Genomic DNA, 27,136 nt, shown 5'->3' on the forward strand with positions numbered 1-27,136 from the left:
TCGCACATTGCAGTGGATGGAATAATGAAGGAAAACTACCTCCAAATTCTTCAACAGCACCTCAGATCAGCAGCTAGACAGATGAAACTTTATGTAGAATTGGGATCAACACAATGACCCCAAACAAACATCAAAACTGGTTTTGGAATGGATAAAGCAACATTACGTTACTGGAATAGCCTTCCCAGTTTAAATACAGGAGGAGTGTGGACGCTAAGCATAAATGTAAGTGATCCTTATCCCCACTAATAGGCTTCTCCTTTGCCCATGCTCCTCTTCTCCAGAAATTTTACTCAAATCTGATCTGGTAGTGTTTTTAATCTCGAAGACAAACAAACGGAAAACGTTCCTCGCCTTGGCTCGTGTCTCGGCGGAGGAATAAAACATGTCTTTATCAAACCAGACCGGTTCTTATTAAAAGGGCAAACACGACTTCAAAGTCTCCATTTTAACAAGATGTTTTGACAACAACGAAACCCCTCGACAGAATCAACACTGAGCTGGTTGCTCTGCAAGTTAATGCTGCTTCTTGTACCTGTCTGGAAGACTTGATCAGCTTTGCAGAGCGCAGACTGGGCTGGCTGACAGCCGCCGCCTTCTCTACTCGCTCCAGCAGGATCCTGGTTCTCGGGATGTGACTCCACGAAACGCCGAGGCCGGGCTGCACTTCCCCGCTGCCACTTCTCGTTACATGGTTTGTTACCTGTGGGCCCAGACACCATCGTGTTAGTTTCTTCCCTCACTCTCAGGAGATTATCGCACCATGCTTTGGTACAGCTTCCCACGCGTAACACAAGCTTTAGAAGACGGAAGATATAAGTGGGACAAGCAGATCGTCCCACTTTTATTGAAAGGCTACCAAATTATCTTTATCTCCCTTCAAATAACTTCATCACTTGAGGTGAAGATCAGTTTTCTTTGGTGCATGCTTTTTAAACGTGCATACTCCTTTTTTTAAACATAATTAAAACCTGCAGTTCACTGAACAGGGTTGATTTTACTTTAAAACTATTTTTTTGAATTATTATAATCCTATTTATTAACCCAAAAAAGCAGTAAAATGTTTAGTTTTCTCAGAAAGAATAACAAGAAGTAGTATGTGTAGACTTTAGATTGACACTGGAAGTGCATCTTGCATTTAGAGCAGCACACATCAGTCGTCCGTACCAAAGCAGCAACGTTGAAGTCCTTTGCCATCGTCTTAAGAGCTCCTGCCACTTGTATCATCAAGGACATGCCTGGAGGCAAAGGAAGTTGTAGAGAGGTTAGTTCATGTACAGAATACTCTCAGGCTCTGTCACAGGAACTTTCAAAGCAACTCAACAGTAGCAGCTCAAGCTAAATTTATTACAGCGAAATTTGCATTCCTAAAAATTGCTCGAGTTGACTTAAAAAAGCTGCGGTTGCTTGTTGAAGCTTGTAGCGATGCCCATGACGGATCTGTCACTTTAGGTACAGACATTTGTATTTCACCAGTGCATCGAACTGTAAAAGCTTGTTGTTCCAAAGTTTCCTAATAAAAATCTGCAAAAGTAGCAAGCTAACCTTTACATTTGGTGCTAAATTACACATATTAGCAGGCTAACCGATGGCTGGTGTCTTGGTATAGCACTACCAAATAAGCTTGGTCGCAGCTGACAAAATAAAACGACAAAAGCATGTGGTGGTAATCATGTGGCAGAAAGTAACTACAGATGGTCCACTCATTTTCAGTCATTTTAAGGCTGAAATGGTGCATGAAATATAAGGAACACTCTTTAATTGTAGCGAGTATAAAAGTCACACGGATCATGTCAACATACGTTGAGATTTTCACCTTCCTCTATTTTTTAAAATGCGTTTAATGTTTTTCAGTTGCTTCCTGACTGTTTTTGCTTTTAAATTTATCATCTTGTGATCTGTTGCATGTTTAATATTTTACCAAATTCATAACCATAACAATCCAAACATTACTCTGTGCTTTGAATATTCCTTAATTAAAACTTTAAAAATGTTACCTTTTTCTTCAGAAGTAATATGAACTCTACTGTGTGCCAAACCCAAATTACTGGATACAAATTTTCCACTGTGCTGTTCATTACTGTAATTAGTTGAGCACAGCAGCAGTGTGCCCGAGCTCACAAATTACATTTGGAATTATAATCCAGCAGTAAAGGGCTGACTCCTTTTCTAAGGAGTGCATAGGAAACATTCAATGAATTACACAGATGGTGGGCTGTAAAAACCAAAGACGTCCTTATTTACTGAAAGGAGTGCATTTGCTTCATCTATAAAGAGGACCTATTATGCTTTTCTTATTTTCTGCTGGATGCTCATATTTAAAACGCAGCATTTAAATGATCTCGAGCTTCAACCTGCTCCGAAGACTGTTTCAAGCAGTTTTCTACTCTCAGCTCTGGATGACGTGAGCGAGTGTGGATAACTTTAATATGGCTTCCTCACCAACACTCCTCTCTCACTGTTGTTTGCCTGAAGCACATGTGTTAAACTCAAGGTCTGTGGGTCACATCCAGTCCTTTGCTAATTTTAATGTGGCCTATCAATCAGTGTAGTTTCTTGAAAACTGCAGGCTGTAGGTTTATTAACATTCCCAACAGTAAGCTAAACAAACACCTCCTACTGTCAGTGTTTGTTCTTGATTGAACAGAATCATGGTTATGCAACTTTTTCATTTTTATTTTTTATATGCATGCAAACTTAAAATCAATTATTTGTTTACTCTTTTAATCCATTAACACATCACTGAACTACATAAACTATAAGGATAAATGAACAATACCACCTACACCTCATACCTACAGGAAGTGTAGATGTAAGAAATTTCACGCTGTGGCATCTTATTACCATACTGTGCTCAAATTCAGTGAGCTCTTTCGAACAGCCCATCCTTTCACAAATATGTGTAAAGACAGACTGCATGGCTAAGTGCTTGATTTAATACACCTGTGACTGAAAACACCTGAATTCAGAGGTAAGAGATTTAGCCAAATACTTCTGTACACATAGCACCTCCAGCTAAAACTGAGTTTGACAACCCTGGTTTAAGGTGGCCTTAAAGGAAGAGGAGCCAAATACATGTAAACGTACCATATTTTTCAGACTATAAGGCGCACTTAAAATCCTTTAATTTTCTCAAAAATCGACAGTGCCTTATAATCCGGTGCATCTTATGTATGAATTCTGGTTGTACTTACTGACTTTGAACCGATTTTATGTGGTACACGGCGCTCAAAAATCTGTCAAAAAATGTTTTAGTACGACTTTGAAGCTATGAAGCCGCACCGCTTGATGGATTGTTGGAGCATTAGTCAGGAGCCTCCCAGAGTAATCTGGGTCCTAAACTCCATCTCTTCAGGTTCCAAAGTCAAACGAATACTGCAGCATCACTGAGAGTTTAAAACTGTCTAAATTCTTTCATCTTTAATAAAATAATCAGTGTTGCTCCTTTACCAGGTTTTAACAATTAAGTTTAACATCCAGGCATCCATGAAAACAGAATTTATAAATTTAACAGAGTTAGAAGTTAGCAGGAAGTTAGCTCGCTAGTTTCCACCTAAACATGATATAGCATGTTCTGACTGAGAGATTTCTGAAAAAATTAAAACGTACAGCTCTGCTATCACTTCCAACATAAATGAAGACAGAAAGCTAAACAGCAGTGACGTTTGTAGGGTTACTGAAGTTGGACAGCTGGTATATAATGATGTGCTACGTGACCGCTAGCAACACAGCTATGTTAGCATAACATAAACACAGTGAAGCTGGAGGATGAACGCTAACTTTTTTCCACTTGATAAAAATTAACGTGAGGGTTCCTGATGGTTAGGGACAAATGCAATCGCATGGCAGGATGTTGTAAACGGACCAAACTTCAGTCAGGAGAACAACTGAGATAATCCATCCACAATACGAGGTTAGTCATTAATATACTGCAACAACATGGGAATAGAGCCGCTGCGAGAGAATTCAGCATTAATGAATCAATGGTACGGAAGTAGAGGAAGCAAGAAGAATGAGTTGAGTAAAGTTGGACTTATTTGACTGTTTTGTTTCGCTTAATGCGCTTTATAATCCGGTGCGCCTTATGTATGAAAAATACAGTACTACAGAGGATTCCAGGAATAAAAATGTGGAGTTGAAAATGAGGCCGAAAGGTTTCCAGGTAAGAGAAATGTTATTGTCTTCATGTGTTGTGATGTTATCCGATAGTTTGATTTCATTTTTTGGATTTTCTTCTTCTGGTTTTCTCTTTGAATCGAGTTATTCAGCAATCAGGAGCTGCACTACACAGACCAGCAGAGATTGCAGAGTGCTAATAGCTTGCATTGTTATTAGGGGTGGGTTTTTATAATCGATTCATCGATTAAAATCGATTCCGGCTTGGATAACGTAAAATCGATTCATTAAAATCCTGAATCGATTCATTAAAATCCTGAATCGATTTTTTTAATATAAATTTATTTTGCCCGAAATGCCAGAATCTCTGGTGACATCTCACAAAATTTCAAGAACCACCAAACAGTTAAGACAGTAAATGAGAGCAGGAACACTGATTCTGCACATAGACTTAAACACACAGCGCGACCCGCGGATCAGAATCAGTGAGATGTCGCCTTTCTCACCCGACGGCAAGGACACGGTCGGGGCTGAAAGCCGACAGCTTGCTGATTCTGATGTGTCGGCGGGTCCAAGCTTTGTGTTCACACCCTTTATGCGCCGATTCTAAAGCTGTTAGTTTGATCTCTCTCCAAACAATATTGACCGAACCAGCAGCAAAAGAAGATTCACATAAACATCGTCATGTATTCACTCTGACTTTTACTGTTTTGCTTCCACCGCGATGCACAGCTCTCTCTCTCTCTCTCTCTCTCTCTCCCTATCTCTGTACTTCAAGAACAGTTTCCCTTTCTTCATTATTCGCTTGCTTGTTATGCACAAGTCTACTGTTGTTTACAGGCTGTCAGCCGCTGTTTTTTTCCCTTTTACGTTCTTCCGAAAAGAAAACCTCATTTCTGCTGTTCAATACTGAACAAATTTAAACTTTTTAAAATTATTCAAAATGCAAAACGCTTAACCATGTCTCTAATAAAACCGCTGTAACTTCAGAGGTAATGTTCATATGTTGATTAATGGTTTTCTTTCGTTTTTGATGTACTGCAGAATATTTTTATAAAATCCCAGGCCAGGAAAATCACCTTCATGTTTTTCTGTGTTTTATCTTCAGCTACTTTGACACAAAGGTATCTGCTGTGACGCTCACACCTTTGATAAAGTCTTGCGAGTGTCAGCTTCCTTTTTATTGATACAAAAATATGTAAATGTACTGATCTGAATTATAATATTTCTGACTGTCAAAATATCCCAGATTTAAATCGAATCGAATCGAATTAAATCGAATTAAATCGAATCGTGGATCGAATCGATTCGGGACCTTGTGAATCGGAATTGAATCGATTCTAGAAATCAGTGACGATACCCAGCCCTAATTGTTATGTCTTTTTACAGGCAGGTTTATTTTAGATAAGAACCTTTGAATTTTGGTGCACTGACTGTCAGTTTAATTAGATGACAGTTTTGGAGCTTTCTACAAACATTACAAATTGAATGAAGTTCACTTGGATTACGAATTTCAATTATTTTGAGTCCCAAGAGGCCAGACTCGAATTTAAGCAATTACATATTTAATGAAAACAGCTCTATTTATAACTGACAGCAGAGGTTCGAGCTCATGCTTAAACTGTAATGGTTTGCGGTTTAATGTGACACCACAAATATTAGTGTGTTATTTTGCCACTTTCTTATGACTGGCTGTCATGCTTCCACAGATGTGTTTAAACGTGTTGTGACATTTATTTTCAGTTTTATGGCTGAAGGTGTAAAAACAGCCTGAGGTATGATTGACTATGATGGACCAGCAGAGAGAGATATCACCTTCATTCTGTTTGCCTCCCAGTAGAGGCGAGATAACAGCTGACACAGAGTCCACAATCACCGCCTTGACAGAGCCGCCGCCAACAGACGCCTAATACAAAATGTGACAAAATTAGATTGCTGAAATTTGATTCGTCTTTCTACAAAGGTTCCCCAGCTACAGAAAGACTGCTGGTGTATTTTAAGCGAAATAAAAAGCAATTGTCAACAAACCTGCTGAAGCCCACCACTGCGAAGACTGTACAGACAGTCGAGCAGAGCGTAAACGTCAAATAAACGGAAGACGTGGATCCTCTGAAGAGCTTCCATCTGTAAAGCAGAAGTTGCTTGTTTTTATTTTCCTTCAAATAACCCAAAATTTTCAATGCAGCTTCAGGTAATTCACCTGCTCTTCTGTGTTGCTGGTTTCAGCCTGCAGCATCTGAAGCAAGCGGCTGGCAGCCAGCCCTCCTGTCGTATCGATATAGATCACACTCTGTTTCAGCTGGTAAGAAATGTGCACTGCAACACCAAAGCACACCTACAAGCGAAGGGAAGCATGTCGGGGATAGTTAAAGTTAACATGAACAATTTGTTTCGGTTAAACAGCGACTCTGGAAGGTGCATTTTCTTATTCTACGGGAGAACGGGGAATTCTAAAAAGGAGTGAATTTATGAGGCTGAAATTATCAGTGACGGAGAGGTAAGGTAGGAAATGTTCACCTGAGATTTGCCACTTCCCGGGCCTCCCGACAGCTCTGTTATCTCTCCAGTATACAAGCCCGAATCCAGCAGTTTATCTAAGCTGCAAGAAACAAGGTACAATTCATTACTCACAACTGCCATCCAATGTAATAAACCATTAAGTGCAGCCGTAGAGCCGGCAAAAACTGCAGCTGGGTAAACATAATACAAACTGAGCCTGACTCCAGACTACTCTTAAGATACTCGGCCAATTCTTAATTCCAGCTGCTTCTTGTCAAGCTCAGGCACCAACTGCAGCTTTCAAATTCATTCAGAAATCGTTGGTTTTTCATTAACTGCTTTTTGAAGGATTTTGTATCTTCCTCAGTGCTTAAGTGAACTGTTGTTTTTCTACAGGTTACAAATCTATAGAGCCTGAGTTTTAGTGAATCACAAAACATCATTCGCTTTTTAATTAAAACAATTAAGATTGTCTGATGTGGTTTAGATGTGCAGCAATGATCTATACCTAGAGCAAAAGGGATTGCAAGTCTGTTTCTTTGTTTTACATATACCTAAAAAAAAAAAAAAAAGGTACAAGATACAAAAAGATACAATTTTCTAACTTTAAATCAGGACACAAGTAGAGTGTCAAGAAAAAGTCCAAAAGAAAAATTTTCAAATATTTTATTTTCAGTACATGTAAAGTGAAATATCTCAAGTGTTTTCATGATGATGGCTCATGGAGTATTTTCTATGATCAATCAAAAATTAGTCCGACTTCTGTGAGGTTATAGTCCTTGGTTGGAACTGTTTTAGTTCTTACTGCACCAAAGCATCAATGTCATTTGAAGGCGATCAGCTTGCTACACCTGCTAATGTATTGAGGGTTTGCTTTGATAGCGGTCCCACAGTGCAGGTTAGTTGGGTGGTCAGTCACGGTAGTAGCACGGTCAGCAAAGTGCTGCTGGAAAAGGAAATCGGTATCTCCACAAAACTCCTCAGCAGTGCTGGGAAGTGATCCTGGTATCTGGCTTCATTGACTTTGACCAAATAAAGTTGCCCAGTCACCAAAAGCACCAGCAAATGAGCCACACCGAGTCATTACCAACTGCAGAAACTTCACACGGGACTTCAAACACCTTTCTGTTCCTTGCCATGTTTCCTCCAGAGACTACGACTTTGATTTACAAATGAAATGCAAAATTTACTTTCATCTGTAAAAAGGACTTCGGACCACTGAGCAAGAGTTCAGCTCTTTTTCCTTTTAGCCCAGATTACACACTTCTGATGTTGCCTCTAGTTCAGGACTAGCTCGATATTAGGAATTAACATTAGCAATGTGACAGCTGTTGCTCCGGTCCTGATGTCGTCTGTAAGTGGTGGCTTGTGATGAAGTCACACCGGCCTCAGTCCACTCCGTGTGACGCTTCCTAAAGTTCTAAATGGACTTCTAACCAACTTTCCACAAACATGCTTTGGTAAGGAATGCTGCAGGCAGCCAGCCTTTTCAGCAATTAATATCTGTGTCTCACCCTCCTTGGGAAAGTGTTGATGATCTTCATTTGGACAACTGCAGAGTCAGCAGTCTTCCCCATGATTGTATGGTTGTGTGCACTGAACAATAACTTACTCAAACTTGAAATAGAATATTATAATAATATGAGATACTGGGTTTCCGATTTTCAAGAGCTTGAAGTCATGAATGAATGAGTTCAATTCAATTTGATTTATATTGCTTCACATCACAACACCTGTCACCTTAAAGTGCTTTATATTGTACATTGTAAGCTAAAGACTGGATAATATTAGAGATGAAACCCCAACAATCAGATGATTGAACACGTTCTTCTGACACGAGGAGGAAAAACTCTCAACCGTAAAACAAACCTCAGTCAGAATCAGGCTCAGGGAGGGGCTTGACGTGGATCAATGAATGAATGAAAGTTTTTTTTGAGACATACAAGTATAATTTAAATAAATAACAGAAGATATAAAGTCTAATTTTGTGGCATGAACATCATAAAATCTCATGTGCAACACAAACTGAAACTATAGCCTTTAAATGGTGTGCAGAAATATTCTCAAGTGTAATTAAGTACTTTAAAAGTAAATCTTTCACATTATCATTCTCAGTGGAAACCATCCCGGTAACATATTATTGTGTGGCCTCGAGTTAGCGATGCATGGCGACGTGATGACAAAATTGTGGCCACAAGATATGGAATCTGTTGGGGACACATCAGTATTCAGGGTGACTGATGTGAGCACATAGGATGACAGTCACTGATAGTGGGCACAGCTATGATGTCTAAATGTTCAAAGATAGTTTCATGAAGAGTTGAGACACTTAAAACAGCTCCTTTTTTTAATTATTCATAAAGAATCTTTGTCTCTATGAATAAAAAACAAGGGCATAAATAAAAAAGGCTGCTCCTAAAACCGGCTGTTTATTCACCGCAGCAGCTCAGTCCTGTAGAGCTATTATCACATGAAGCAGACAAACAGGAAGTGAGATAATATCTCAAGATAACCAATTTTTTTTTATTTACTCACACCAAACTTGGTTTTTGAACTCGACACCCTTTGAGCTGCAAACAGTTCTGAAATCATTCCTCACTTATATATTTCTATATTAAACTGTTTCCATCCCAAATAGATTCAAGTGCCAGTCAGAGATGCTACTTTCAACTATATTTTTTCACATCAGTATAGTGAGTGATGAGAGTGTGCTTAGGATTTACAGACTTGTCAGTCTTGCTGTGGGTTTCATTGTTGCTGTGCAAGTAAATCTCCCCCGAGTTCCCCTTTTGCACGCCCTGGGTCGTTTATACGCAACCTCTTCGACCCCGGTGTATCCGCTCTCTTTATGCGTTCATGCCACAAGAAACTTAAGCGGTATATCACCAGAGCTCCATTAATTTCCTACTGAACTGAGTGAGCAGCGGGCTCGACTTATGTGATGCTACAGATGTGATTAAAAGGAAGGCCATGGTCGAAAGTTTCACAACCTGCTGTCAACATCTCATATCATTCTGGAGCTGCTTTTTAACCTCATCCTTACAACCTGACTTCACATCAGAGTTCTGCCGAGCAGGAGCAGAACGCCTGTCAAGTTTGTTTACAGCCCTGTCCATAACTTAAAGCTTGAAATACTACAGAAATGCATGATTCCACATCTGTGCTTGGAGGGCTGCTCCGTCCTTTACTGGGGCACAGATAAGCTCACACATGAGTCAGCTGATTTTGGTATCTTTCTTTTTAATTAATGCTAAGTGCTTACTTCATCAAACTTCACGGGGTAATGCAACTGTCAAGTTCTCATAAACAACGCTGAAAAAGCAAAAACAATCCAATAGAGTTGAAGATGCTATCAGAGCTTTTTCCCAAAGCAGAACACATCAAGCAGTGTTTCTCAACTCCTTTATAATATCTCTTAATCACCTCAAATGATCATTTGGGCTCATTACTGCTTGGATTTGTTATGTCTTATGCATCTACAATTATTCTGACAGGTGGGAGGAGTAATTCAAGACGCCAGGGGTTACAGCAGGTACAAACACCCTGCCATGTTCTGCACAGACAATGATGCACGATTCTCCCAGCTGAGTCATCAGTACAAACGATGTGTTCCATTAGCAGAAAAACATGTCTTTTAGATAAAAAGTCAAAAGGTACAAATCCATTTCCATAAAAATGTAAAAATAGCCAACTGCGACTCTCACTGCATTACTTCATTAAGAAGCATCAAATCATCGCTATGGTTTATGGAAACCTGATAAAATCTCGAGCGGCTTCACCTCAATGTTTATTTTAAAATCCATAGTGTGCACCTTTGTTCCCAACTGTAACGACAAAGTATTTTATGCAGCTCCGATTTTCACTTAATTTAAATGGAAAAGGTAAGCAATATGTATGAAATACAGAACAGGAAGAGCATTCACTCTCAAACTGAATTACTACGACCAATGGCCATAAAATTGCTAATTCTCCAATCATGTAGACCAGCAGTCCCCACAGACCGGTTTATGCTCGACAATATTTTCACGGACCGGCCTTTAAGGTGTCGCGGATAAATACAACAAAATAAAACTAGTACCGGTACCGAAAAAAAGAAGATTTATTCATAACACACGTGAAAAGACCCAGGAAAACCGAGTTAACGATAAAAACGATAACAAAATAACACTGAAAACCAATAAAAACCCTGAAAACCATACATTTCACACCTGAGCCTCAACTCTCGCGGACCGGTACCGGTCCGAGGCCCGGGGCGGGGACCGCTGATTTAGACGACTCCTCACTGAGAAATATTAAGAAAACTGTCAGCTGAAAGTTGAGGAAACCAGAAGCTGCTGCAGGCGAGAAAAACAGAGTTTTTGGTGTGTTTTGGTCGATTTTTTGTATTTTGTGTCAACGCTGACGGCTGAGCCTAAATGCTTACTGAGTATTGCCCCAAATATGTCGATAGCAGACAACACCAAAAACTGTCAGCTGGTTCAGAAACTGACAGCTGCTGGTAACAGACTACAAAGTCACATGTAGACTCCTCTTATTCTTCTTACATCACTTCTACTTTAATGACCAAAAAAAATAGTCATTTTATTCTGCAGTATCAGTTTATATTTTAATCATACAGTCAGGTCTGTTGACAATGAGGCAATTTTGTCTTCTCATTTTGTCCCGCTACATCTCCCCCATGGATTTAAAATCAAACAATGAATGTGATTGAAGTGCAAATTCCACCTTTATTTCAAAGGGTTTAGCAAAAGTATTGCATTAACTGTTCAGTAATTAAAGCCATTTTTATACAAAGTCCCTCATTTTCAGAGGCTCAGAAGTAATTGGAGAATTAACTGACAAGCAGCGTTATGGCTGGATGAGACTCGTTCTTTCCAAAAAACCTGAACTTTATTCCAAGTGTTGAAGTTGCATTTAGTAGCTGTTCACTGTTCACAAAGATATGACGATGGAAGTGAAGCAGAGCATCGTTAGATTGAAAAACCAACTAAGACATATAGAGAGGTGGCAAACAGTCAGCTTCCCAAAACTGCAAATGCTCTGCTCAGATTAAGCAAACGCTGCAAAACTGACGGGACAGAGCTTCGCAGTGCAAACGGATAATGACCTAAATCATACTGAAATAACATTTTTCAAAGGAATGGAAAGGGAAATTCTTCAAACACCAGGTCAGTCACCTCTTGTCGACCCAACAGAGCATGCTTTCAGTTACTAAAGACAACACCGAAGGCAGAGAGACTCTTAAACAAGCAATGCCTGCTGGTGGCTGCAGTAAAGGCCTAGCAGAGTTTCTCTTTGTTAATGTCTATGGAGTCTAGAGTGCAGGCAGTCCATTGACAGCTGAAGATTTTCAGGTATTAAAAATAATCCTTATATATAAAATTATGTTACTATTGAGCATCTAAAAATGGGGCACTTGCTATAAAAATCTATACAATTCCTCAGCAGTTAATGAAATACTTTTGTTAAACCTCTTAAAGCTTAAAGTTTGCACTTCAATCACATCTTTATTGTTTGATTTCAAATCCACTGTGGTGGTATAAAACAGCGCTCCGACCTTTTTTTGCGCCACGGACCGGATTATGTCCGACGATATTTTCACGGACCGGCCTTTGAGGTGTCACAGATACATACAACAAAATAAAACCAGTAACAATATTTCACACCCGAGCCTCAACTCTCGCCAAACGACTCACAGACTGGTATCGGCCCATGGCCCGCTGGTATAAAAGGTAAAACTACAAAGACAAACAAAAATAAATAAATAAATACCTGAAAACACTTGGTTTGGTTTAACCCTTTGCCAATGTGTCTTGATGCATCCACTGCAATGATCAGAATAGCCTTTATAAATATTGGCTGGGTATTTCTTATTATCATGAGATTTTGCACAGGAGGAATTGATGAAGAGGCCAATCGCAATAGTTCTGGTCTGCGTCGACCTGACGTGTGGTTACATTTCTAGACAGGAGAACGTCAGGTTACGCTGTAGGTTATGGCATCGGGCAGGGGTGGGAAGTCCAGGCCTGAAGGCCTAGATGTCACCCTGGGTCAACACACCTGAATCCAATGATTAGTTCATTACCAGGCCTCTGGAGAACTTCAAGACATGTTGAGGAGGTAATCTAGCCATTTGAATTAGCTGTGTTGGATCAAGGACATCTAAAACCTGCAGGACACCGGCCCTCGAGGCCTGGACTTCCCCAACCCTGGCACGGGGTTTGAGAGGCGTTTGTGGTTACGATGTAGCTACAGCATACATTTCATACTGAAGAATAAATCTCCAGTTAGACCTCTAAAACCAAAGTGAAATGAACAAACCCACTCTGGAAAATAGCTGAAACTAAACTGGACTCACAAAAGAAATGACAAAGAAAGTAAAAATCAAAAGTAATAAAAAATGATTATATAAATGATTATATTCTCATGACTTCTATCATAGGCAGTTTTCCAGACACGGTTGAAGTCTAGTCCCAGAAGAAAAGAAAAATTCAATGAAGATCTCTACCAAAAAAAAACAACCAAAAAACAAGTTTATGGTCTCACAGCAGGCCTAATCCAAGTCAGGGAAACGGAGAACTATTCTCTTTCAGCATTTTGATTTGTGTCTGTTGAAGCTCAGATCAGTGATCTGTGCAGTTTGTGGAATCTCATCTTTCTCGTGATGACGGATGTGACAGACATGCAGTTTAATTTACATAACCAAGGTCCTCCAGCTTGAAGGTTAAGCATCGCTGGAAGCCTGTGGCTGCTTGATAGCAGTTCTCACCACCCATGGCGTGACTCTGAAGAGAAGAATTGGTGGGTATGGATGTATTTGCATTATTCTTGCCTTCTGTGACAACAGTGCTGTGAGAGCTGCACTGTTGATCGTCAAGTTAGGTTCTTGTAAGGACTCAGAAGGATGAAAGTGATTGCCCTTGAAAAATTACAGATTCAAAATCTCCCACAGGCTGCCCTCATCAGTGTGCTCAGAAGACTGTACAGTCCTTGGACCCCAAGGAAAGGAAGCAATGAAGAGGCTCAGCCTTTGTTGCACTCTGCTTTTCTATAAAAGATGATTTTAAGATTCCCGTCGACAGATATTTTCTGCCGGCCATACCCCGTTCCAGAATGATTATTTAAACAAATAGTGGGAATTAGCAGGATCTTACTTAAGGGGAGCTGTGATACTTGTGTAATACTTGTGTTAAGCTTCATTAACTAACCATTGACATTGAGCTTCAAGGCTGAATTCCTCATGAGAAGGCTCAGACAGAAGAAAATCGCTGCCATTCTCAATGAGGTTTTAAGTGACTCTTCTGATTTGGTGCTGAATTTCAGCACTTGATCACAGCCAAACATCTCTACAATGGTTCAGATACACGCTATTCTGCTATTACCGCCCTATCGAGTGTTGGCACAATTACTTCGTGGGCTGCATGAGATGGCTCTGAATCACTATCAGTCATCATCACACATCCCGTTTGTGTAGGGCCAGAAAATCTGATAAGGTTTGTTTAGCCTTACTTTGTACATATTGTTTGATATTCAGCAGCCACACAAGCAAATACTATTTATCATTCATTCACTATTAAACTGCTTTTGAGTTTTATTGCTTGAGCTGCGACTGAAGTCTATTAAATGCAAGTTTCGGGAGTATTTCTGTGCTGCTAAAGACAAAAAGTAGCTCCCTTTTGATATTTAATGAGACAGGTACAGTAAGCGTTCAGCTATAGCCAAGGAGCTCAAAACTTTTTGACAGTCCAAGGAAAGTTTTCCATATTTACAATGTTTTAGCAGGAAAGTTAACCTGATTTTTTATTTACATTAAATTTATGTTGTTGAAATCAAACCAAAAAAAGTTTCCTCTTCACTGGGTGTACATCAAAACAACTGGAAGAAGAAAGGAAAGTGTTTAAAGGCTTTTGCAACTTTCAGGCACTAAAGGCATCTCCAGTGTTCATGGTTAAGAAAATATATAAAAACGAAATATTTGGATTTTTCAATTGAAACTGGATTCTTCTCTAAAACTGAAATTAAACAGAAGAAGCACTAGTTAGTTATTTGTCATTAAAATTAATGTCTTTTCTACAATCAACCCGCCTGTGGCAAGAAAACAGAACTAATTTACCACATGTTGGTGGGCCCAAGCACAGCAACACAACAATTCACCATTAAAAGTTGGAACCACTCATGTCGGATACTATGGAAGGGAATAACTACAAAATTCCAGATGTTCCACAGAAGCAGCCAGCAGATTCAATCACTATTTCCTTTAAATAAAAAAGTGTTTAAAAAAAATCCCAACATTAAAAATAATGCTGATTCTGAAAGGGATAAGTGCCTTTGAACGAGTGAAAAAAGAAAAATAAACAAATACTACTGGGAAGGACTATTTTCTGTACTAACAGGGAAGTCTATGTAAATGAGTACATAATTAAACTGATATACCAAATATTGGGATATAACATCCGATAATTTGGAATATCGGCTTTTTAAATCACTAAATATCTGTATCTGTCCTAAAAATGTTGTAATTCAAATTTTAAAGCGATTAAAATGACAAATTTAAAGGGGGAGAGGTGGGAACTGGGGTCCTGTTAAATCTAAATCCTATGCCTTATGATAGATATCCCATCATCCTATTATTGTTCCTTTTTTTTTTTTATCTTCAACAATTTTTATTTAATTTTGAACTCCAATAACAAAACAGAAAACAAACAGACAAAAAAAGTTATCATATTCTTTCTTCTATTATTCCTTTTTTTAATGTTACTGATTGTCTCTCTACTGTATTCAGGCTTTAAGTTAATAACACACATGTACTGAAGAAAAAAACAAGAAAAAACCACATAGAAAACAAGACGTGTTCGTGATATTTACTCTAACTTTTTATTTATTTTAATTTAAACAGAAATGACTATTACTCAGACAGTTTTAGGCTTAAACCTACATTAGGCTGTAGTCTCTAATAAACTTAAAGCTAAGTAAGTGTGTGCTTCATTTCTCTGTCTGTGCATGAAGCAAACAGCGTACTCACAGTACAAACTGACACGATGGACATCAAAACGCATCATTCACCAGTTCACCTTTCCACCAGTAGAGCGCAGCCAAGACACACACAAATCCCACTACTGTGCTCACACGACTGATTCAGTTTCATATCACTAATCCAAGGCACTAACTAATTTATGAAAACCACTTTTCAAAAAAAGAACCATGGGGAGGCCAAAAAAGACCTGTGGTCATTAATTATGCTACAACAGTGAGTTTAACTGTGGAAAAGGTAGCAGCTTATAAATTATGCCATGCTGCCCCAATTCACAGACTCGTCCAGATACGTCTGTGTCCTGGCTGAAGAGTACTTCCCATCCAAAAGTGGAATATTTATGCGGAATGCTTTGTTCTTTGACGGCATACAGACAGCTGAATTTCGGATTCCAGTGCACACCTCTGTGTGAAACCTTTCATCGGATTCAGTGTCTCAGTTTTACAGGTTAATTGTAAGTACTGCTGTAATACAATGTTGTGCTGGTTGCAGAGGGAACTTGAGGTTTTGTCAAATCATGAAAATTTAATTTTTTGATGTACCACAAAAAATGTTCTGAAAGACTTGCCAGTGGTGTTTGTTTTTCAGAGGAAAGTAGTCAAGCTGGAGGCCAAGTTAATGCAGCTGATATATCAGAAACCACTTTAGGCTACGTTTACCAGCCAAATGGAAGAACAAGCAAAAAGAAAAAGAAAAAAAAAGTCAGCTTTAGCTGCTAAAATGTTTCCTCAGTGCAGGAATGTGGCACGCAGGCCTTTTTCTAAAAGACTCTTTTGCTCAGATGTATTTTTAACAACAGCAGCAGCCATGTTCCAGATGGATAATCCGGCATAGTTCAATGCAAACTGAATTTCAGCACTGATTGAGAATGAAGAATCTAGTTTGATAAAAATGGATCGATGTAAGATACAAAACATCTTTGCTAATGTATGATACTATTGACTTTACATGCTTTGCAGTGTCCGTGTAGGTTTGCAAAGATGAACAGAAAAGCTGGCAAACATAATAAAACTTTTATCCCCCAACAAAGCTGCTTAAATTAATTTTTGCAAAGACTGAAAGTTTTGTTCATCAAAGATCATGGCATTAGACTTTCAAAGACTCTAATCCAGTGGAAAAGATAAAAAAAAAAATAAAGCCAGTGCATTTCAAACCCTAAGAATGTGTCCTCAGGAACGCATATTTGATTCCCGAGATGAACCTTCCTTATGGCATCGAGCCTGTCGTTAAATCCCCTCCAGCCGCTGAAACACAAAGAAGCGTGCTCTGCTGTGTGAGCAGCATTGTCTTTACCTGGGGTTTCCAGTGGAGAGGATGGCTGTTGAGCTCAATAGCTCCTCATACAGATCAGCACCTGACACAGGAAATGCTGTGTGCTGGGCTAGCAGCACTCGGCGGATGGCAAACAGAGCCTGAAATAGAAAAATTACAGCATATGAGGCTCACACAAATGTTGCATGGATCAGCTGCAACACAAAAAACTCAGTGTTGCCAGATTGGGGAGTTTTATTTCTAGGCCATTTTAATTATAATCCAAATGTAAAAATTCAGCTTGTCTTCATGTGATTAGAAGGATATTTTTTAATAATGCCCTCATTCATCATTTGCTTCATAATTAAAGTAAATGCCAGATCTTGGTTTTGCTCCATGTCAAATCACTTTAGATGGAAAAAAACAAGTTGAGACAGTGATATCGTGGATTATTTTTTAAGCTTCATTTTGGGCATACTATCCAAATGGTTGCAGGGACTAGCAGTTAGTTTAATTAGCGAATCAGCTCAGTTTCTGCCAGTATTCCAGCTCAGCCGCTACAAATGAGTACAACTTAAAGGAAAGAGCTGAACCCTTGACCCCAGCTGTGAGGCGATCTCTTGACTCTTTTAAGCTGTAGGGGACATTTTTCTTGCATGGTTTGGATCCACTTCTGTTGACATAAAGTCAAATCAGTACAAAGTTGTTCTGAGTGATCACCTTTAACCTACAATGAAACATTTCCATCCTGATAGGAGCGACCTTTTCAGGATGATAATGCCCGCCCATCCAAAGGGCACCAGCTGCCCCAGAATGCTTTGGTGTGTGTGAAAATGATGCAAATCGTAACCTAACTTTGAAGTTAAAAACTCTCAACACAATTGATGACGTCCATGTTAGAAAATGCTCACCACCTCCACCACATCAACACTGTCTCAAGATAAGTCAGTCGTAACGTGGCATTCAAAGTCTGACTTTCTCATTACCACCAGCAATCAATTCGAATTGCAAAGTCACGACCAACATGTAGGAAACATGCATGTCAGACGCCACTAAATAGACAGGAAGCAATAAGCTGGACACAACAATGAGCAGCTTATTGAGAGATTGCAATAACAAGAAATCCATCTGAACTAACCAAAGAGCCATCATGGGACAGTTGGTCTAACTTGGCTCCGATGTTGACTAAACAAGAAAAGCAGGTGAATCATCTCCACAAATGTCAACGATAGCACTGGGATGCCAGCCCCTTTGATGGATATTTCTTTTTAATTAAAAAGTGTGTTTGCTTTGGAAATCTTTTTTTTTTCCATGAATCATTTTCTGAGCTCATGTCAAAGCAATGTTTATTTCCAACTCAACAGCTTCTTGATTGTTAGCAAGTTATACCGCTTGGCAATTAGTGTTTAGTGCTTACTGTATTCAATTAGCCAATTTTCTTATGTTGGTTAAAACCCCCAATATATATTTGTTATAACTGCCGCAAAGCAGCACGTGCTAACAGGCAAGTCGTACTCACATGTGAATACAAGTGAATGCTAGGACAGGAGGTGGTAAAGTCTAGGCTTAGCTAGGTCGCCGCAACCAACCTGAAGTAAATTCAAAAGACTGTAAAATAAAGACCAGATCAGGACCACGCTTAATGAAGATGAGTTGGTGCAACCGACCCCCAGTGACAGAATATAGTGTTCAAAGAAGATATTCGATTTCTCCAGTAGAATTAGAGACATTTTTAAAAGGCACACTGAAGCTGTCCTGCTATAATAATAACCAGTCGGCATCATCTTAGTCTTTGTGTTGGTATTACGTTGAGATAGGGGCACCAGCCAAGCAACAGCTTCCTTACTTTCTTTCTCTATTCTTAATTCCACCGGTGACACCGATAAGCTATCCTGACACAGTATTATTACGGTGTCACTGTATAAGAAGTGTTCTCACTGCCCAATACATTTATCAGGCAAAGTACCAGAAGTGAGCCAGTCATGATTACAGCGGGGGTATCTTCCTTTAACAGTCGTGTCTGAATGAAGGCTCCCCTAAGACGTGGACGATTTTTACTCTGACCTTTACTTTGTGTGTGCAGATCTCGTTTGTGCCAACAGCAATGCCAAATATCAACGTTGGGTAGTGGGATTGAACACGTTGCACCCAAGCCTTTACCTAATGCAGAGACTCCCTATCTGAGTCACTTCAGTAACACTTTTGTTAGCATTTTTGTGTTTTCTTCATTACTTTCATTGTTCTTGTAAATTCAAATGGACAATAATGTCTTAATAAAATTAAATTATACTACACAGATCTCTTACTTAACATAGAAAAATAGGTAACATCATACAAGTTGCTTAGCTGGCAAACAAGTCTCTATAGATTCTTTACCCAGTGTTACATACAGTTAATTTCTCCCTTGCTTTCTTGCTCCAGATCTAATAATGTTAAAGACGCAGGTGTATGTAGAATAGAATACTGCTAACAATTCAATACGTCATTATTGCTCTCCCATGCCATCATCCCTCATGATCTTTGGTTTTCTGTTTTAAATAAAACATCCCTGCATGTGTGCACAGAGCTGTGTTTAGCTTCAAGTTTACTGTAAAACTCCGACCGTATTCCACTGGCTCCTCCAGCATCACAGCTGCACAAGAACACTGCTCACTAACCAGGCTGATGTGTGATGCTTCATATGAAGCTCAACCGCAAAAATATCAAATGCTGGGCAGTCCAGCTTTCTCTAGAAAGAGCACTTAATGTTGTTAAGCAGAGTTAAACTCTGATTAGTCTCTCCTTCTGGGCAGAGAAGATTTCCTGTTAGACTTCATGCCCAACAGCTGAAATTTATTTAGGGAAATCAGACAAATCTGTTGGGTCTCAATTAGTGGGAAGAAGGTTGGCACTCCAAATTTGGCTTGTGGGCTCATGAGACAGGTATGTTTTTACATGAAAACTTTGTCTTGTGTAGCTTTAATTTAACTGTAGGAGGCCGCTTTAGTCAGATAAATGTATAGGTGACCTAGCATTGACCTCATCTCTGTTGTGTGGGCAGGACAATGGTTCAGATCAACAGCAGGAGTCTGATGGAGCACAGGGATGCCCGGTAATCAGCTCAGGGGATGCCTGCAGGCTGAGCAAGCTGGTTAGAAAGTCTAGCTCGGCCACTGGGATGAGCCTGAGCCTGCTGCAGGCAGTGATGGGAAAAAAAACTAGTCAGGTGAAGGTTTCCTCCATGAAACTGGCTTTAAAAATGTAGAAAGTGAAATTACAGCGAGGCTATATGGAGAGATATGGTGCAAGTGTAGAAGTATGGAGACGGCATAATTTATTTTGCACCTTTCTAAATGTTCTCTTGCAATTTCTTAGCTTTTTAATCCCCCTGGGGCTGCAAATTTTTCATCCTATACATGTTCAGTCTGCATGTCCAGACACAGAGACCACAGAGGATGGTTGACTGACGGAAATGCTCACTCATCTTTTTACCAAGAAAGTCTGGGTTGGCTTCAGTGTCCCATCCACCCACACAAGTACTCCCCGATACACTTTTATTTATAAAACCCTCGCGGGTACCCTTCATGATCATTTGTGTTCTTATATCTCTGAAAAGTTTGGTGGAAAACACTATTCATGGTCTAAAAAACATAGTTTACCGTTATCTGCCCAGAAGGCCAGTTCTGAGTTAGACAGGATTTCTTTCATGATCTCTGCCTTTTTTCTGGTTCTCACTGCACACTGATTTAAAACTAAGAGAGCTGACCTATCGTTGCAGGTTCAGACTGATAATGAAGGACTTTGTGGGGGAACTCAGAAGGAGGTTTTTAGCTTCTTTTTTAGCTAGAAAGTTTTTCACCGTTTATCATTTTCTGTGGAAATATAGATATCGCTTTCATTTCTTTTTAGATACATTTTTCATGCTGATATTCTATTATATCAACACAAAGCATAAAACCAGTTTTAACTGCAGATCTGGACAAAAAATATAGGAAAGGATAGGAAGCAAATGTGATGCTTAACCTTGATTTAACCCAGTAATAAAAAACAGCCCTTCCTGGCTTGTTAACCAAATGAGCTTGTTTGCAGTGGGTATATATATAATGCACCCAGTGGGAGGTCTGCTTCCATTATGGATGACTTTAAAAAAGAAGGTATCCCACATAATAATATAAACCACTTACACAATGGGAAACTCATGCTGCATGTGGTAGTGTGTATCTAAGCTCAGGAAGATACTGGCCTACAGTGTTTATGCCAGCTATAACATGTGGGTGATCTCTGTGTTAATTTAAAGGGCATCTTTTAAGCTAATTTCCTAATCTAGAATTTCAATTCTTGGACTTATGCTAGAATAGCTTTGCAGGACTCACACCAACAAAATTTTATCTTATCTCCCATCTAACCTTTGTGCAGCTCCTTAGTTCATCCACTTTCTCAAACATGCCCTTTTAGACAACTCTCTGCTGACTGGCTGGACCAAACAAACAGGTCTCATAAAAGCTGTGCACCTGAGATGACCAAATTAAGAAGATTTACTCTCTTTGACATCACACCCAGCCAAGAGTAGAAAAAAAACTGTCTGAAATTGCAGGTTTAAAGCAGTTGCCTGAGCTTATGACTCATAGGGATTACTTGTACATACACGGACCTCATTATAAGAAAGTTTGGCCATGTTTAATATGGACTGTGGCAGAAAATGAGGAGCAGCATTACAAGCCCACTTTAAATTCCTTCCTAACACCACTAAATAAACTGCTGTGATGGGGATAATTTCGAGGCAGCACCTCGATTAAATTGGAGTAATATGTTGGGTAAGCTGGAAACTGACAGTGCACTCTTGTAAGGGTCACTATCTCGTGTTTTTAGGGATCTATGATTAGGATTAAAGTATACATACCTTATAGGATACAGAACATTTCTGAGCAAGGCCCTCAATGTCTGATGAAACCAGGTCCTCCACTGTGAAACCAAGAAATCAGATGTGTTATCGATAACTTGTCTGTGATTAGGCTAAAACGGACACATTGCCCCACAAACTCACCTGTTTTAATATCAGCAGCACGAAGATCGCGTAATAAGTCTTCATCCAGTCCAGGACACATCCCCTCTCTTAGTACGACCATGGTCTTACATATTTTAAGATTAATTCATATGTGACTGAAAACATCAGGACGCATAATGAAGCTTCTAGTAAAAAGAGGTTACCTAACTAACTATACATATGCCGCTAGCTACAGTTGTTTTTAGCTTTCCCAGCCAGTTGTTTTAGCTTTGCGGCTAACTTTGGCAAACTCTTCCGCTGTTTGCGTTGTTAAAGTCGGTATAAATAACCGTTCCTAACATTTAAAACGTAACAACACCAGGTGAACTGACACAGGCACACTTCTACAAAAACTTCTGCTTAACTTCGTTATTAGCGTACGCGGAGGCGAGGGAAAATACGCGAAGGCTTGTTGCTTGCCGTAGGATATTTTGCACTCATTCGCTTGTGGGTAATGTAGTATACTGTTGTTAAGGCGTACGTTAGTCTATTTTTGCATAGCATTTTAACACACCTGTAACTGTCGTGGACTTAAACGATTTGTCTTCATTAAATCTTTGACTTAAACGAAAAACTGAAATAAAGTTGTAGAAAAAAAGACATTTTCTTGGCTCTCTACCTCCCGGTCTAACATACCCCGGCTCTCCCTCCCTCATAGAACACATCACTCATACATGCAGGGTCTTGATGGAGGGTTGTAAGTGGTGTAGATCACAGTGGGTAGAGCCATTCACGTGGCTCTGCTGGCTGTACTGCGGTTACCTGCCCCTCCTTTTTAATTACACTATAGTCATTATGCTTCACAACATCACCACAACCATAGAGCCTTGGGGGCAGGTGTGTTAACTAGAGACTAATGGGTGGGGTTACTACCATAGCCCCATTCAACCCTTCACTGCTATCTGTCCCTTAATTTTATCTGCAACTTAAACATGGAGGGTCTTGGGGATGGGTGGAGGTGGGGACTAGCACTACTGTTCAGCAGAGGGGTGCTTGTGTCACACCCAGCACTAGTTTTCATACAGCAATACTCATCTTGTAAACTTTGTACACTCACACTCCACAGCACACCTGCACAACATAGCACATTCAACACTGACTGGAGGGGCATCTTCCTAAACCCCTGTTCCACACACCCTGCCAGGTACTGTGGTCTACGGGCGGTTTGTTTGGTGCTTTGGTTGCATCTCCATTAGATCTGTGTGCATGTCCCTGTATGTTTCCGCGTGTCATTAGTGGTTTGGTGGGTGGGTATGTGAGTTAGTGAGGGAATGGTGAGTGTGTGTGCATGGCTGGGCTTGTGTCTGAGGCTTGCTGAGCCTTGGCCTCTATGGAACATGGTTATGGAGGAAGGGGTTCATCCTCCCCACTGCTCCCTGCTGGCCACTGCTACCCCCCACTGGGCTGCAAGCACATGTTGGTTCCAGGGCACGTGGCTGGATGTTCTGGCGTGGTCATTGACCAACTCCCTTGGTGATCCAGAGTGGCTTGGACTTCATCCGTGTCAGGGGGAGGGGGTTCCTCTGGATTTATCTCTGTCTGCCTCTGGCACCAAGGGGGCGTTATTGCAAGTTCCCACCCTCATTTTCAGGTACATTTTCTCTTTCTCACACACACACCACAAAAAGACTATTGAAGTGTCCCAGGTGTTGTATATTTGTTTTGTATATTTTTATTTGTACTCTATCCTTTTATAATGTCTTCCCCCTCATTTTTTCTTGCCTGTCCTGTCTTAGACATAGTCATACTGTGTATACCACATATAATGTAATAAGTGAAATAACAGGAATAAAAATGAAGAAATAAGCAGATAAACCCTGAACAAGGGAGCCTGTAGAGAATTTGTAGAGCTGATCTTGAAGAAGTAAGCTGTGTTTGGGACAACAGCACATTGAGATCATAATTCTGATTGCAAAAGGATTTAAAAGAAAATGCAGATTGAGTTTGGATAAAAATAATAACTGACAGTCTATACGGGTGAAAGGTTTGGCATCAATCAATCAATCACATGAAAAACAAATTCTGGCAGAAAAGAAAAATATGTATTTATTTGAATGTAGTTTTCCAGCTTATAGTAAATTGTTTTTTATTGTCTCAGGGGATGGTTTTCCACACTCAACTATTCCCTTTTTTTCTGTTGCATTAAAGCCTTTGTTATCTGGTGAGACGCTTGAATTCACTTTCATGAACAAAAGCAAGTCAAAATTTCCGTCCTTGGCTCAAAATGCTGTTTAATCCCAAAGCGATTCTGTTATAAAATTACACACGTGATAAATAAGAAAATGAAGAGAAACAAGTGTTACAGCCGTGACATAAGAATATCTATATTCTTCTATTCTTTGCTTCAAGGAAATAAAGCCTCACACAAACTCCATTTTGGATTTTGTTTTTTTTGGTCTATAGATTTGAAGGAATTTTTTTAGGTTTTACCTTGTCCCTTCTGCAAGAATCAGAGTTATCTCAAGTGCAGAAGTAGTCACAGCACTTTGGGCACTGAGTGTCCTGAGTGCCCTGAGTGCACTTATCTTAAGAGTGACCTCTTACCGAACAATACAGCGATCATAACTCTGTCACATGCTCATCATCACAAGCTCAAAAAGGAACTGACTGATGCTCAGCTGGCCACTCCTTCAGCACATCTACCCGATTTCTATCAGTGAATGTGTGCTCTGCTCCGATGTGTTTCTGGAATGAAAGGGCAGTATCATTAGTACAGCTTTTATTTTGTCCATAAACAATATAATTTCTTCTGTAAGCAAATATTTCCCAGCCTGTATGAAACAAGGACACTATGCAGACAAGCTGTCATTTTTTTATACCTAAAAATCTTATTTTCTTCAGTTATTCAAAGTAATAATTTTCCTAATCTACAGGGAGAAGGGTGTGCTCAGTTTAAAATTTCATTCGCTGTGTGCTATATAAATAAAATTAGATTTATTAGATCTGATATCCCATGGAAGGGATACAAGACAAAATATGATTATGTCAGAGAGCTATAAAGATTCCTCTAAAAACCTTTTACGTTCCTAAATGAATTACATTAAAGTTACGGATAAAGAGCAGATACAGGTTAATCACTTGCTGAATAAATGATGAAGTTTAGGTTTGCACTGGTTTAGTTTCTGCTGTTCACTCCATTACCGAAGGCCTTTTCTGAAAGGTTATTTTTGTTTCCTGAACCAAATCCTTGTGTACATACTGTGGGCATAAATAAAGGAAACAAACTGGTCCGTGAGGTGCACAGTATGTTGTAAGACGCCCTTTTATTTAAGCACTTAACTTAAATCTCATGCATGAAAATATTTTCTCATTAGTTTTACTAATATGGCTTAAAGTTGATCTCATTGATACTGAAAGCAGGATAAGGGCCAGAGGTGTCGAAGAAAATGAGGTGAAATGTTTTAAATTTGTACGTGTGTGTGTGTTCTTGTAACTATAAACCTAAATTTAGTGAAAGAAAGTTAGAAAGCTATTTAAAATGACGCAGCGCCGCAGCAAAGGGAGGCTTAACTTGTATTTGACTAAGCAGATGATCAAGAGTGACTCATGCTGGATTCTGTGAACCGTGATTGGTTTTCAAATGAGACAAGATGGCTTGAGCTGCTGGCAGGGTGCTAAGATATTCGTTACAAGCAAGAAAAAACAACCAGGACTAGAACCCCCCCAAAAACAAACAAACAAACAAACAACTGCAGTTCCTGGAGTAGCCACTTGAGGCTGACTCAAAAAGTGAGTCAATCCTCGTACCCTCTGACATTAAAATGACTAACTTTCTAGCATTAAAAAGCCTTTGGGGCATTTGAGAGTACAGGTGAGATATATATATCTATATCTATATATATAGATATAGATATAAAAAAATATTGCTCACCTGTGTGGAATCTGTTAGGTTTTAAAGTTAGGAGTGTGGCTGAAGTGTGCTGACATAGACATGACATGTAACCAAGCAGCATTCAGTAGATATGTGTGTCTGTGAGTGATGTCAGTAGAGTTTATGAGTGCAGCTTGCTGATCAGGCTTGCTTTAGCAGGCTAGTTATATATGCACTAGGCTAGTTGTAAGCCTAGTGCATATATAACTATGCACTCCACCCTCTCTTTCAACTATGGCGATCTCTGGCTCCAAAAAGCCAACATGATATCAACATAAATGTCCAGAGTCTTCAATATGATGAGTTCAGACCCATGGGTGATGGCACGGTGTCTAGAATGCACGGTTAAACATTTTAAATTTTAAAAATATTTTGCTGTTTTTTATTTATTTATTTTTACCAGGACTTCAGGTTCCTTTTTGCAACATGTAGGTATTATTGCGGTTTGGATCTGCTCTGCCCTTCTCTTTCTGCTGTTCTACTCTGAAGCGCAATTCCTACAAATATATTTCAGCACTTTCAGTTAAGCCTTGTAAAACGAATCCGGTGTGACATCACAAAACCAATTCCTTAAACAAACTCAACCCAAACCATACATACAAATGCAGCTTGACTGGAACAGTGAAGCCTTCAGTGTTACTGTAGAAGAGCAGGACACTTGAAGGAACTGCAGCCAGTAGTTAAACATGAAAAGATGAGCTCAAACATTTCTCAACATCTGAATAAATGAATGAGTTCAAACAAAATCTGTCACCAGTGAGATGAAACAGGAGTTTAAAAAAACCCATTCACCGTCTTCTCAAGCTACCGAAATTAAAGGTTGAGCTGTGGTGCTTTTAATTAGTTTGAGGCAAAAGCCAGTCACACAAAGTGACGCTGTTTGTTGGAAATCATATGGCAAAGAATATCTGCTTTGATGGAAGATAATCTTATCAACACACGGTCTCTAAAACAGTTGTAGGAGAAGGCAACTGAAATGCAGTCAAACTCGTAAAGTGTTAGGTATGTCCAGGAAAAAAGAAAATACTTAAGTTTGTAGATTGATCTTAAAAGAGCATATTGAAAAAATGAAGAGGCCGCAGCACCACCTTTGCTCTAACTGCACCAACCCCAGTGAGCGGAAGTTAATATGCATGGGACAGTATGGGAAAAAACTTAAAATGGCTTCGATGTCTGAAGTATGAATGCTTAGAAAAAGAGAGACCCCCTTGTGATCTGTCAGCATATCAACCCAGCAGAGTAAATAATGGCTCAGTCCCATTTTTACCAAATGGAAGCAATGTTGCCATTTCAGCCTCACTTACGCGTAGCTTGTTTTCACAACAAACACCACAGCTGACCCAGT

General features: G+C 39.5%; 1 protein-coding gene across 1 annotated transcript in view; it reads right to left on the reverse strand.

Annotated features, from left to right (window-relative positions):
• The window catches only part of rad51d (RAD51 paralog D), a 24,331-nt gene extending 2,048 nt beyond the window's left edge, over positions 1 to 22,283 (reverse strand). The window contains exons 1-9 of the mRNA XM_085364710.1: positions 21,921 to 22,283; positions 21,777 to 21,838; positions 16,940 to 17,058; positions 6,634 to 6,715; positions 6,317 to 6,451; positions 6,145 to 6,240; positions 5,932 to 6,022; positions 1,168 to 1,238; positions 536 to 703 (exon numbers count right to left, since the gene is read on the reverse strand). Of these exons, the coding sequence (XP_085220836.1) occupies positions 536 to 703; positions 1,168 to 1,238; positions 5,932 to 6,022; positions 6,145 to 6,240; positions 6,317 to 6,451; positions 6,634 to 6,715; positions 16,940 to 17,058; positions 21,777 to 21,838; positions 21,921 to 22,002 (906 nt within the window). The 5' untranslated portion in view covers positions 22,003 to 22,283. The remainder of the gene's footprint in view (positions 1 to 535; positions 704 to 1,167; positions 1,239 to 5,931; positions 6,023 to 6,144; positions 6,241 to 6,316; positions 6,452 to 6,633; positions 6,716 to 16,939; positions 17,059 to 21,776; positions 21,839 to 21,920) is intronic.
• Between the last annotated feature and the right edge of the window lie 4,853 nt (positions 22,284 to 27,136).

The sequence above is a fragment of the Diplotaxodon limnothrissa genome, linkage group LG10, assembly GCF_057381915.1.
Source record: "Diplotaxodon limnothrissa isolate DT_005_m linkage group LG10, D_limnothrissa_male_GT1.1, whole genome shotgun sequence".
NCBI classification, from domain to species: Eukaryota; Metazoa; Chordata; class Actinopteri; order Cichliformes; family Cichlidae; genus Diplotaxodon; species Diplotaxodon limnothrissa.